General features: G+C 24.9%; 1 protein-coding gene across 5 annotated transcripts in view; it reads right to left on the reverse strand.

Annotated features, from left to right (window-relative positions):
• The window catches only part of LOC145835485 (uncharacterized), a 28935-nt gene that overhangs the window by 13465 nt on the left and 2492 nt on the right, over window positions 1-12978 (reverse strand). For 2 of the 5 annotated variants that reach the window (XM_082943101.1, XM_082943098.1), the window contains exons 3-17: window positions 11960-12009; window positions 11397-11552; window positions 10612-10756; window positions 9810-9838; window positions 9677-9748; window positions 9003-9072; window positions 7348-7432; window positions 6880-6985; window positions 6416-6575; window positions 6146-6281; window positions 5266-5566; window positions 4839-4952; window positions 2520-2587; window positions 2160-2269; window positions 1560-1744 (exon numbers count right to left, since the gene is read on the reverse strand). In XM_082943101.1, the coding sequence (XP_082799227.1) occupies window positions 1560-1744; window positions 2160-2269; window positions 2520-2587; window positions 4839-4952; window positions 5266-5566; window positions 6146-6281; window positions 6416-6575; window positions 6880-6985; window positions 7348-7432; window positions 9003-9072; window positions 9677-9748; window positions 9810-9838; window positions 10612-10756; window positions 11397-11552; window positions 11960-12009 (1787 nt within the window). Of the gene's footprint in view, window positions 1-1559; window positions 1745-2159; window positions 2270-2519; window positions 2588-4838; window positions 4953-5265; window positions 5567-6145; window positions 6282-6415; window positions 6576-6879; window positions 6986-7347; window positions 7433-9002; window positions 9073-9676; window positions 9749-9809; window positions 9839-10611; window positions 10757-11396; window positions 11557-11959; window positions 12010-12978 lie in introns of all 5 variants that reach the window. The other 3 variants (XM_082943100.1, XM_082943099.1, XM_082943102.1) reach the window with 3 other exon arrangements.

The following is a 12978-nucleotide window of genomic DNA, read 5'->3' on the forward strand; positions in this document are numbered from 1 at the left end:
TTACTGAAAATAATCATGTACTTTGTTGGAACTGACTTTAATAATATTTTTTTACGTTTCTCGCATGTAATATTCTTTTTGCAGATAAAGAATTGCTATAATGCTTACAAAAAATAAGTTTTTCTATTTCGCTAATGACTCAATAAAGTTTTATACTTTTGTTAAAATTGTTTAAAGACCTTAATTGTCCATTCCAGCAGACTTAAATTTTTTTTGCCATGTAATTTATTTACTGTTAATAACTTTCGTTATTTCTTTAAGCTGTGAACTTTTTTTAACTGGGTTGCTACACAAACAAGCTATTTTAAAAGCTTGAAAAATCAGGTTTGTGTGAAACTTTTATCTTAAACACTTAAAGAAATCTTTTAATTCCTAAAGTAGTTTTTATGACTGTAGTGTAGTTTACTAATTGTAGTTTTTTCTTGTTTTTTACATTTTGTGGACTTTTTGAAGATGATGATATTTTTACTTGGTATTTAAGCTTAATAAACAACGATTTATTACATTTATCAACTTTTAATAAACTTAGGCTGGTTTGATACAACTCAGACATTTTTCCTTTTTAAGTGGCAACTATGTAAAAAACTAGTTACTAATAAGATATTTTATTTAAGTATTCGAGAATAAATTATGTTAAAAAATTTGTTCTTGCTTTCTGGAATACAAACAGGTAAAAACTTTATTAAGTTAACTAATTAATAAAGTTTTTAAAGAATGTAAACAATTTAACACGCTAAAACTTTTTTTTGAAGTAAATATTGTTAGAAATATGAAAAAAGGGGTTAATAGTATAACAAATATATAAAAGTAACCCATAAATTGTCTTTCAAGTTTGTTTTTTATAGAGAGTGCTTATTAAGTACTTATGAAAGTACATAGTTTATTAACACTTAAGTGTATTAGTCAAGTTGAATTTTGTTCTAATAAATATTATTTTAAATAAGCATTCTATATATAGCTTAAAGTCATTTTAATGATAAAGTTAATAAAACTAAAACTTTTCTCTCTCGTGACTAAAACTAAAACGAAAAGATTATTCAAATGTCACTAAAACTAAAACTGCGGCCCGCGAAGACTTCGTAAACTTGAAATTTGGCCCGCGACCACCAACTGCCTGCCGACCCCTGTTCTAGAGTCTAGACTACAATGAATTTTTATTGTTTCAAACAAGTTTATATAAAAATATTTGTTCAATGATTTGTTCGATTAAAAATAAAAGTAAAGTCACTCATTCATCATAGATAATTTCATTTTGTATTTTTATCTAATTCAAGCTTTTTACTCAATGCATATATACTATGTTTGGATATATAATAACAGTTATATAAATTAGTTCAGTTCCATGGGGTCTACAAACTTTAAATATACATTCGGTTTGTAGAAAACAAAGATCTGTTAATATTTTATGGCCAGTGAAAGGCTGTTAGTCAAAAAAGGGATCTTTTTACATATACAGCTGTTTTAGTTAGTAATCAAAGTAAAATGATTAGTTTTTATATAAATATAAGTTTTAATGAAAATAAAGTTTTTACTCTTTGAGATAGGTTTTAAACACTAACTTTATGGCAAATAACTTCCCCTTACAGAACCCGACCATGCCGGCCAATGTTATGACAAAAATAACAAATCCTGTTAAACTCAGGAAAAACATTGGATCAGTTATAGCAACAGTTGTTGTCGGAATTCTATTCAAAAGAAGCCCATACAAGCCGTATCCAGCCAGACCCAAAACACTCAGGCTTATCTAATGAAAAATCTTTTATTAAAAATGATTTTTAGTATACTTAAGTTAAAAAACTATAAAAACATTAGAGTATTTATTTCTAAAACTAATAGTCTTATTTTTTTTTATCAAAATACTTGAATATTTATCAAGTAAAACTAATTTTAAAGTTAACTATTCAACTCCTTTATTACTCTTTAGTTAGTTATTATAACAGTTTTTTATTCAAAATTTTTATGATTATCGTAACAAAAAAACATAATCACAGTTTGTTTATTTTTTCAAGTAATCACTTTTAACTTTTAAACTAGTTCTATTGGCAAATAAACAAACTATTTAGATTTAAAGTATGCATAAGTAAAACTGATCTATTTCGTAGGTGTTCTGTAAAAATAAAACTAAAACATTTATTCAAAAAAAATAAATTAAAACCAACCAAAAAGAATAGAAAATTGATACAAAATACAAAAGCTCCAACACATGAAAAGCAGCATCTTGGTTTTAAATAAGTTTTTTCATACCAATTTTTTATTCTTTTATATTCCTCTGCAAAACAATTTTCATATAAAACTTATGGACACATTTTTATACTGTTCAAAGCTCTAGCAGTTTTTAAAATTTTGTAATTTTTAATTATTTGAATTGATAACAATCATGATTGTGATGTGTGTTGATAGCTAGAGCTTATAGAATTTACCAACTGTTTGATATACAGATGTACAATAGTTTGGCTATAACAAAGTACAAGCTTAAAAACTATTATAAATTAACAAAACTTTTTGTCAAAATTACTTACTTTCTCTTTCTATTTTTTTCTTTAATTTTTGAAATTCAGTCTCTGACTCTTGAGATACGGTGTCACTACTGAAACAGTTTTAATAAGCTTAAATAAAAGTCATTTTTTGTAATAAAAAGTCACTTATTTATATAAAGTTTATTAAGAATTAAATTTATTGAAAACCTGCTGCTGTACTACAGTTCTCTAAAAACGTAATTCCAATAAACACAAAAAAGCGTATAGCCTGTTTTGAGCATATAGTTGAAATTCTAACAAGCTAGTTAAAAAATCACATGAAATTACATTACTTTTATTGTCGAAAAATATAACTTTAGCACAACAATGTAAAATGTTTAAAATAGTTATTTTAAGGTAGTTTTTTAATAAAAGTTAATACTATTTGTAGCAGAGGACTTTCTAAAAAGTCTAAGATTTTATCCTCATTGTATTATACAATAAGTTACACAAGACACACAATTTCAAAAACACTAAATATATTTCGAGCAATTCTCATCAGTAGAGTACTAAGCTAACAAGTAATAAAATTTTACAAACTTATATAGCAACCAAGTATTCATAAAGTATTCAAGAGATCAATAAAAGACAAAAGCAATTAGTAACAGTTAAAATCAAATAAGTTCACTTACCTTATAATTTATCTACAGTAAAACTAAACATAAATAAAATGAAAACAATCCTTATAAAATAAGACCAAAATAACGAAACAGTATAGTCAAAATCTTTTTGCTTACATAAAATAGGTTTTCTTAACAAAATACAAATGGCTTCTAGTTTAATCAAATCGAACAAATTACTACAAATCTAAATAATTTTAAATCTATTTAGATTATAACTGTTTGCACAAGTTGAATTATTAACCAAATTTTCTGCAATAGATGAACGTTTAAATGCGTTTATAGCCTTGACCGGTATATCATCTTTCTTATATGAAAAGCAAAAATTCTCTATACTTTTTGGTACATGCTCTTTTATTATTTTTCTTAGATTTCTTGTCGTTAATCCAATATAACTTGCTGTACAACAGCAGCTGTATTGGTAGATTACCATACTTTTATTTAAGTTTGGTACTGGATCCTTACCACCTGGTGTTACAGTGGCTTAGAGGTGAAGACAATTCTAGGGTTTGCTGCATAATAAGTATTTCTTATTAATTGTCTAATTTTTTTCTAACATTTTTGAGCTTTTATTAATGAATTGAACTTTTAAAGTAAGTAACTACATAGTTTTCCGGTCCTATTATCTTTATTCTGTCCAAATTTTTCAAATGTAAATGAATTGTTTTGTTAAGTAACTCTTGTGGGTAACCGTTTTTGTTTAATAGTAACTTGATCTGTTTGATTTCACTTAGTAGCAACTCTGGGGAACAAACTTTGTGTGCAGGATGACTTTGTGTTCCGTTTCAAACTACAATTTTATTGAAAATTTAAATAAAATATAATTATAAAATAACTTACAAAATAAAATTAAATTTAAAAGTTTCATTCATTAATAAAAGCTCAGAGATGCTAGAAAAGAAAATTAGACAATTAATAAGAAATACTTATTATGCAGCAAACCCTAGAACTGTTTCCACCTCTTAGCCACTATTATCACCAGGTGGTAAGGATCCAGTACCAAACTTAAATAAAAGTATGGTAATCTACCAATACAGCTGCTGTTGTAAGACAAGCTAAGAATAACTAAGAAAAAGAATAAAAGAGCATGTACCAAAAGTTTAGAGAATTTTTGCTTTTCATATAAGAAAGATGACATACCGGTCAAGGTTATAAACGCATCTAAACGTTCATCTTTTGCAGAACATTTAGTTAATAATTCAACTTGTACAAACATTTATAATATAAATAGATTTAAAATTATTGAGACTTTTAGTAGTGTGTTCGATTTGATTAAATTAGAAGCCATTTGTATTTTGTTAAGAAAACCTATTTTATGTAAGCAAGAAGATTTTGACTATACTGTTTCGTTATTTTCGTAATAGTTTATAAGGATTGTTATCATTTTATTTATGTTTAGTTTTACTGTAGATAAATTATAATGTAAGTGAACTTATTTGATTTTAACTGTTACTAATTGCTTTTGTCTTTTATTAATCTCTTGGTTACTTTATGAATACTTGGTTACTATATAAGTTTGTAAAATCTTATTACTTATTAGCTTTGTACTCTACTGATGAGAATTGCTCGAAATACGTTTAGTGTTTTTGAAATTGTGTGTCTTGTGTAACTTATTGTATAATTAGTGGTCACTTATATTCCTTATTGTATTGTTTAAATGCTATTTTTAACTAGAACCAAAATAACAAAGTTAAAAATTGACTCTGATGATGTATTGCTGTTATGACTGAAAATCGGAAGATCAATTCCGCTGTCCTTTCCCGTTTGCAGCTCAACTGTTGTGTGCTCTTCTTTTTGTTCTGAGCCTCCTAAGGATCTAAAAAAATTTGATACTTTAGAAAAACTGATTTTATTAACTTAACCTTTTTTATTGTTTTTAAAGCACATAATTTGAATTTAGCTTAGAAACTAAGTTTTAAGTTGTCCTGCATTTTTAACAGAATTAGTTTATTTAAAAAGACTAGTGTTCTCACTACAGACTGCTATAATCTTAATTTTAGCTTTTATTTAGGCCTTTTAAGTTATAATTTAATTTTAAGTGGAGTTTTGATAAATTAGTATTTATATATGTTCCAGAATACTTTAATTAAATATATTTAAAAAACAGATCTTATAAAAGATATGCTAACTTTCCTGCGAGAGGATTTTCAATCTCAACAATGACGTTTTCTTTCTCTAAGTTTTCAAGTTCTATCTCAACAGGCTCTTGTTTATCTATGTGAGTAGTAACTACAATAGGTTCAATAGTTCCGAATAATGGAGGAGCAGAGGGCACAGGATTGTTTGAATATTCGGTTTGTGCTTGTTGAGTTTGAAGGGAATTAAGTTTTTGTAGCTGCTCTAGAATAATCTGTTGTTGCTCAAGAACTTGCTGGGTATTTACTTCTGAATTTTCCTTATTACCTGCTTGTGAAATGTCTTCGTATGGACCTTGAGTTTATTTAAAAAACCATTATAAACATTAAATATGTAAAAGGTTTATAACTACTTTCGTTTCTTTACTTACTACAAAAACCATATCAATTTATTGCCTATCTATGCTGTTATCTTTCATATAACCTAATGTAAATATTTCCCGCAAAAAAATCGAAAAGTTAAATAATTTGTTTAAAAAATATAACAGTGCATTTTTTTTTTGTGTATTTAAGTGTATAATTTAACAAAACTGCTTTATTTTATGCATTTTTTCTTAATAATTGAAGAACACGTACTTAACTTTTAACTCATAATTTAATAGAATACTATTTTTGTAAGAGTCTACTAAAATCCTAAGTAATTGGTTTTATAATTCAGTTTAAGTGGGTTTTAAAATATAGTATCCTATTTATTAGGCTTTTATAAAAATACTAATTAATGTAATTAACTTTATGTTTTTTAAATATATAGATAAAAAATAATTTGTATCTAAGCAGGGTTAGGTTTCTAATGTATATAAATTTATAAGATATTTAATTGATGAACTTCACTATTTTGATTTACTTTCAAACTTAAATAGTATCAATTTAAAACCTTCTAAAGGAAATTCTAATACTCTATCAGCTGGAGGCAATGGTAAAACTTCGTTTTCTTCTTCTTCATCATCATCCAGATACTGCTCTGGAGGAGAAATGTGCTTTACAGCCGTTATCAAAGGAGGTGGTTGAACCTTGAAGTACATTTTATTTTTTTTTATTGAAATAATTTGTTTCAAATACTTTAAACTTTTCGTCCTAAACTAATTTAGTTCTTGAAATTAATTAAATATTTATTATTATCTTTGATATATAAAAATTTTAAAACCTGTTTACCCTTAGTTTCTAAGCTATCGACCTTTTTGATTTTTGTTACTTTTTGATTACTAGGATACCCTAAAATTGATTGTGACGTGACAAGTCTTCTATTTCCAGTCTGAAGGTCACTTAGTGGTATTGCTATCGAATCTGGAATTCCTGACCTAGATCTAATAGGTAATGGTTTTTTTTTCAAATCTTAAAGATCATAGTTTTGAAAACTCCAGTTAGTACGATAAACGATAAGTTTTCAAAAGTAAATTTTTTTATATTATAAGAAAAAGCATTATTTTATGTATTTAAATTTAGTTCTATATGAAAAATTTTTTAAGAAAAGGATACTATTATCTATTTTTGGACGTTTAGCAATCTTTAAAAAAGTTTTTTTTTTCAATTAACCTATAGTTATTTTAACAAAATCTAAAAAAAAACTTGAAAACATTTTTAAATTTTACTAAATTACTTTAAACACACTTTGTGGGTAGCTTGTTTCTTCTCGGGAAAGTTTTTCCAGTATCAAAGTTATTTTCATATAAAACGTACTTATCACAGACTATTTTTCCGTCTGTAGATGCTGATCCTTAAAATTAAACAGATCAAACATTTTATACTTTTTGCAAACAATAATTGAAATATAAAACAGTTTTTTTTTTAACTGACTGTTTTAATATTTTTCTTTTTTTCATAAATTTTTAAGTTTTATTCTTTAAGAACAACTGCTTTTAATTAAGACACTCATGTAAATATTAGTAACTAACTTAAAGTGCTTTTCATTGTAGATAAAAAAAGTTAATATTGTTACTTAATGATATTTAAAAGTAAGTATTTTTTATCATTGACCGTCTATGAAATTTATGCTCTGAAAAAACTATTTACAATAAGAATAAAAAATGACTTTTTTTTTGGTTCAAGGCAAAACAAAAAATTTATCAAAAAATCTACCAATGCCTGCTATTTCAGCATCTGTTTGGTCTGCTACTGTATCATAAGCGTACAAATCGTCTTCATTCTCCTCTTGCGGCATTTCCTTTTAAAACATTTTTAAACAACTAAATAAATCCTTGAAACATTCTGTTTAAAAAGCAGTTTATAGCTAAATAAGATTGAAGTATGGTTTGATTAGAATATTTTTGACAATATACAAACTTTATGGTTTACAAATTTTTTTAGTTTTTTTATGTCCTCGGGATTATTCTTTGTTATTTTTTTCTTCTATTCCTTTTTTTTTGAACTTTTGCGTTTCTAAAATGATCTTTTGTAACTTGTTACGTTTATAACTTAATATTTATCTTTTAATTGATTTTTTTTTTTCTAAACTTGATACTAATTTCGTCAAATTAAAACCTAACGAGTTAAAATATTCAAGCGAGAAAAAAATATATATATAAAGAAAAGAATTTGAATTGATCACAGAGTAAGAAAAAAAAAACTAGAAATGATAGGCTTTTAAGACTTACATAAACTTTAAAATGTGTTCGTTATTTAGCATTGATAATAAACTATTTTTATGTAGTGATTTAATTCTGGATTATTGCATAACTTTGCTGTTTGAAGTAAATAAGCGTATTTTATAGTCAGTTTTTATGTTATTTGTTTTATAAATGAAAATACAAGTGAATTTTGTATTTGAATGTTTAAGGTTACGTATAGTTGTAAATATTATATGCTTTATTTTATATCTAACTCATTTACTAACTTTGCAAAATATTTAAAAGAGAATATAATACTAAAACATCAACTAATTTTAATAGATCGAAAAATGTAGGTTTCAAACTTAAATTAATATTAAGAATACTGCAGCTTTGTATTTTTTAGGTTGCTTTATATAATCGTGCTTGATAAACTTTTTTTTACTTACAAGTTTTATATTGTTAAAACGCTAATAAATAACTTTTATTAAAACCATTTTACAACTATTACAATTAACAACCTTCTGTTTCTAGGTAAATACCAAAAACAACTAGTTTTTTTCTATCGGCAGCAACAAGATAAATAGTTTAATTATAAAAATTTTTTGAATCAAATAATTCTTAAAAAAGTTAAATTAATGTACTTTGAAGACTACATGAGTAGTTTTTTATTATACATGTTTATTCTTTTTTAAGTAAATGGTAGTTAAAATTTATTACTAGGCTTACGTCAAAGGCTTTAAAACTTATTGTATTACAAACTTAAATTTAAAATAAATGTTTAAAACTCTAACTTTCGGGTCGAATTAAAATAAATAGTTTTCATAGTTTAAAAAAATTTTGGTTAACATTTAATAAACTGGTTAATGAGATAATTATTTTCTAGTTTGTAAATTAAGTTTATCGATAAATTTTAACAAGCTATTAAATTTATCATTCAAACCACAATAACGATTTATATAAAACATTGATCAGATAAGCAATTTTATGTGAATAGTAAAATAAAAATTACTTTGTACAGAATTAATTTGGAACCAATAGTTGAAGTATTTAAAAGTGCCTTATATAAAAACAAATATAGCGTTTTTTATGTTGCAAAGAGTTTTTTCTGAAGCTTAAAAATATTAAAAACTGTAAAGAAAAAACCATAATGTGAATATTTAAAGGCATTAATATTACTTCACTAACTCCGTCTGACAGCGAATCAAAATCAGTAATGTCGGATGGCCATACTTCATCATTGAGTGAGGCGTGTCGTCTGTTTATAGGTAAGAGGAAGTTAAAGTTGAATATCATATTAATAAGAAATATTTTGTTCGACTTCTGGTTGTATTTAAAAGAATTATTAAAGTCATACAAATTCGGTAGGAAATATACTACATATAAAGATAAATTTTATACAGAGTGTAACAATTAGATTTGGGAAATTTTCATTCCTTAACATAACCTTATACATTTGAAACAATAATACCGTTTCTTATACTTAAGTGGTTAATTTACACTGACCTTATAACTATACTGCAAACTAAAAAAGAATAATAAAAAGTTTTTATACTTTTAAGTCATGTGTTTGTGTTAAGTTTTTACATTGTTTACTAAATTTTTTTTTTATAGTTTATTGAACGACAAAAAAAAAGACGCTCAAAATATTTGGTCCTAGGACCTGGTGCACAAAGTACCTTTTGCTTATCGAGTCGCACACCATGGATACCTTTTTACGTCTTGTCCAGGACTTTGTTTGATAAAGTACGTTCTTTACTTTGATGCACTTGAAGTCTTAAGAAAAACCGTATCAATTTTTTGTATTATAATAATATAGTATAAAGTTTCTATTTTATAGTAAACATCGAGTAAATAAGTACCTGGACTTTTTGCTACCTTTTGTTGTCGATGGAATTGTAGGTGATCTTATAGCTTCGAAATCATCTGAATCACTGGAAATTTTAAGTTTAAAGTTATGCTTTTAAAAGTTTAAAGTAATAATTAAAAACTTACTTTTTTTGACTGTGTACTTTTTCCGGAAGCTAAAATAATAATAAAAACATTTTACCTTTCAGCAATATTAAAAGTTTTCTAAGTTATGTATTTTTCTAATTCTGGTGCTTAATTAGAAACAGTTTATTTTTATAATATTACGTATGGATTTACTTGGCTATATTTTTTTGTCATATTTACGGATTAGTTTAAGAATATCTAAAAATTTTATATTTTAAAGCAAGTTACTTCTGATTATTTATATGAGACCTTTTATAAAACTTTGATTTTGCTTTTTTTTAACTTTTTAAGCATGTTTACGTGTAAATTAACTACTTTATACAACTTAATATAGAAATAATAGCTGTTGCATTGCAAAATTCATGAGAGAAAAATTTATTTTTTTGTTTTTTGCTGAAGATCAATTTTTTGCTGAAGACCTAATAAAAAATTACAAGCTGCTTAAATTTAGGATTCAATTTATTCAAAACTAATGCTTTCAACCTAATTTTTTATTTATTTTTCATAAAAGATTTTTTTTTCGTAAACTAAATAATAAACTTAATATTTAAAGTTATTCATCAACTACTTTTTAAAAGTTTAAGAAAATGTCAGTTTAAGGGTTTTAATAGAAGAAAATATGTAGCCAGTGTTCTACTCAGTACAGTAGTTTATAAAATGTTATATCACAAAAAAATTGTAAAACAAAGTTTGGTTTAATCTAATAAAAAGTTATTAATAACAGTATCACATTAAATGTAATTACGTTCAATACAAAACCTATATATCTAAATACTTAAGAAAGTAAATTTAGTAAACTAACGTCAGAAGGTTGAGCAATTTTGTTAAAAACATCAGGAATTGCAGACTTTGACAGTTTTTTTTCTGGGGCAGACTGAATTTGGTACGAGGGATACAAAACTTCAACCGAGTTAGGATCTTGAGCCTTATATTCGCGCATTTCTAAACTGTTAATATTTTATGCGAAGATTTGAATGATAACTTTTACATTTTTGTGCTTTAAAGTTTATTAGAAAACTTTTTTGTATTTAATTTAAAAGTATGCTTTTATGCTAAATTTAATAAATAACACTCTTTGTAAGTTGAAACATTATTTTAGTTATTAGTTGTTTATTTTAGAAACGATTTCTCCCTTTATTTTTTTTTTAATATTGTTATGTTTCCATGAATATTTAAACAACTGTATAATTAAGTCCTACTAAATTTATTATTTTGCATTTAACTTTTTAAAACTTTATATGAATTTGTTATATAAAATGTGTTATCATCTCCTCAAAAAAAGTAGTCAAGTTAAATTAACAAAAAAAAAGTACTTATGATGAGTTAATTAAGCATAAATAATATCTCAAAAAAAATTCAAATTGTAGTAGTTCGAATTTTTTTACATTTTGATCGTAATAAATTTCTATATTTAAAAAAATACTTATCTATAAAAAGAAATTAAGTTCATATTGATTTAAAAGATATAAAGAAAAAAATAGTTTTCAAAAACAGTCTGATAAAGTTAAGAATACTACTGATACCTCGTTAAGTTGTACTAAAAACACCTATTTTCAAAAGTATATAAATATAAAAAGTATTATTTACTTATTAGCTTGTTTTACTAAAGTATTTATATCATCATCATCTGTGTCGACAAGCTTTAAAGGATCATATGCTGTTGGTTGGTTTGTTGAAGGATGCAAGCTTACTAAGGCTGGTCTTTTAAGCAATGGTGAAGTGTTTGTCCTCCCTCTAAGAAAACTTTCTTTGATTTTATAAAAACTATTAGTTGTAATTATTAACTTTTGTTTTTTACTAATGTCTATTGCCTACATCAAAGTGATGTCGACCAGCGGGTTTCGATCTTACAATGTTCAACTGCGCCACTAAGCCACACTATTAAGTTTTCATTTTGAAAGACAAGAATTTAATTTATTTTAGCTCAGACTGTTACTTTTAGTTCAAAATATAGCTTTTCAATAACGTGTGAATTTAAATCATAAAAGCAAAACAAAACTACACAAGTTAATATTTTACTAATTGATATATTAATACAGGTATATAAACGTTTAAAAAATAATTCAAGATTATATTAAAAAATTAAAGTAAATTAAGTAATGTGAACTAAATTATCAAAAAGTAGAAGAAGTCATTAACTATATTTATACCTCTTTGTAGAGTCTGATCGCTTCTTGGTGAGTTTTTTTCTTGAGTATTTCTATCAATTTTTATTTTTTTAATTTAAAAATTTATGTAACTTTTTACGCAGCTAAATCTCTTGATAGTAGACTACGTTTTAATGGTTTATACATTTGAATAACTCGGTAAGTATTTGTATAAAAACTTACTAAATATGTTATAAGTTGTTTGTTTTATTTTATAAATGTTCAAATTATATAATATAAATATGTAAATGCTCAAATATAAATGTTCAAATATATTAATTATAATTTTATTAAGTTTGGGTATGCCACTCGATGACCGAGAGGTCTTTTTGCTATCCAAGTCATTGAACCAAAAATGTTTGAGCAATTTTTTTTTTTTGTTCAATAAACTATAAAGTATATAAATGTTCAAAAGTACTAGCTATTAGTTTGTTAATGCAGATCCTCAAGAAACAAGTTCGATGGTTTAAATAATAAAAATAACAAATTTCAAAGTAGCTTTATTTGTCTAACTGATATAAGTTTCCCTGTGTTAAACTTACACGGAGATCTGTTAAAATATAAGTATTGAAAACAGAAAAGAAGTTGAAAAACGATGAATACTTGTATTTACTAAAAGACAATCCATAGTTTTTATGCACTTATAACCAATAAGTAGATAAAGTACATGTTAATCACTCACAATTAAAAATGGAGTAAATAAATAAGCATTGATTTATAATTTAAAACCTATTTCAACGTAATTAATGCAGCTTATTTAAGTTATATCAAATGATTAACAAAAAATTTTTACAAACACTACAGTTTATAATTATAAAGTTGAATTAAATCATCAACGTATAACCTTCATGGTATTATTTGATAACAAATGATTTACTCAGTTTCAAAATATGAGTGATTAACATATATTTAATCTACTATTAATTATTAATGTATAATAGTTATTTATTATATTTTAGTAAGTACACATGTTCATATTCTTTATCGTCTATTTATTTTTTAGAAGTTATTATTTTACATAA

The sequence above is a fragment of the Thalia democratica genome, chromosome 5 (genome assembly GCF_965202585.1).
Source record: "Thalia democratica chromosome 5, ktThaDemo2.hap1.1, whole genome shotgun sequence".
Classification (NCBI taxonomy): domain Eukaryota; kingdom Metazoa; phylum Chordata; class Thaliacea; order Salpida; family Salpidae; genus Thalia; species Thalia democratica.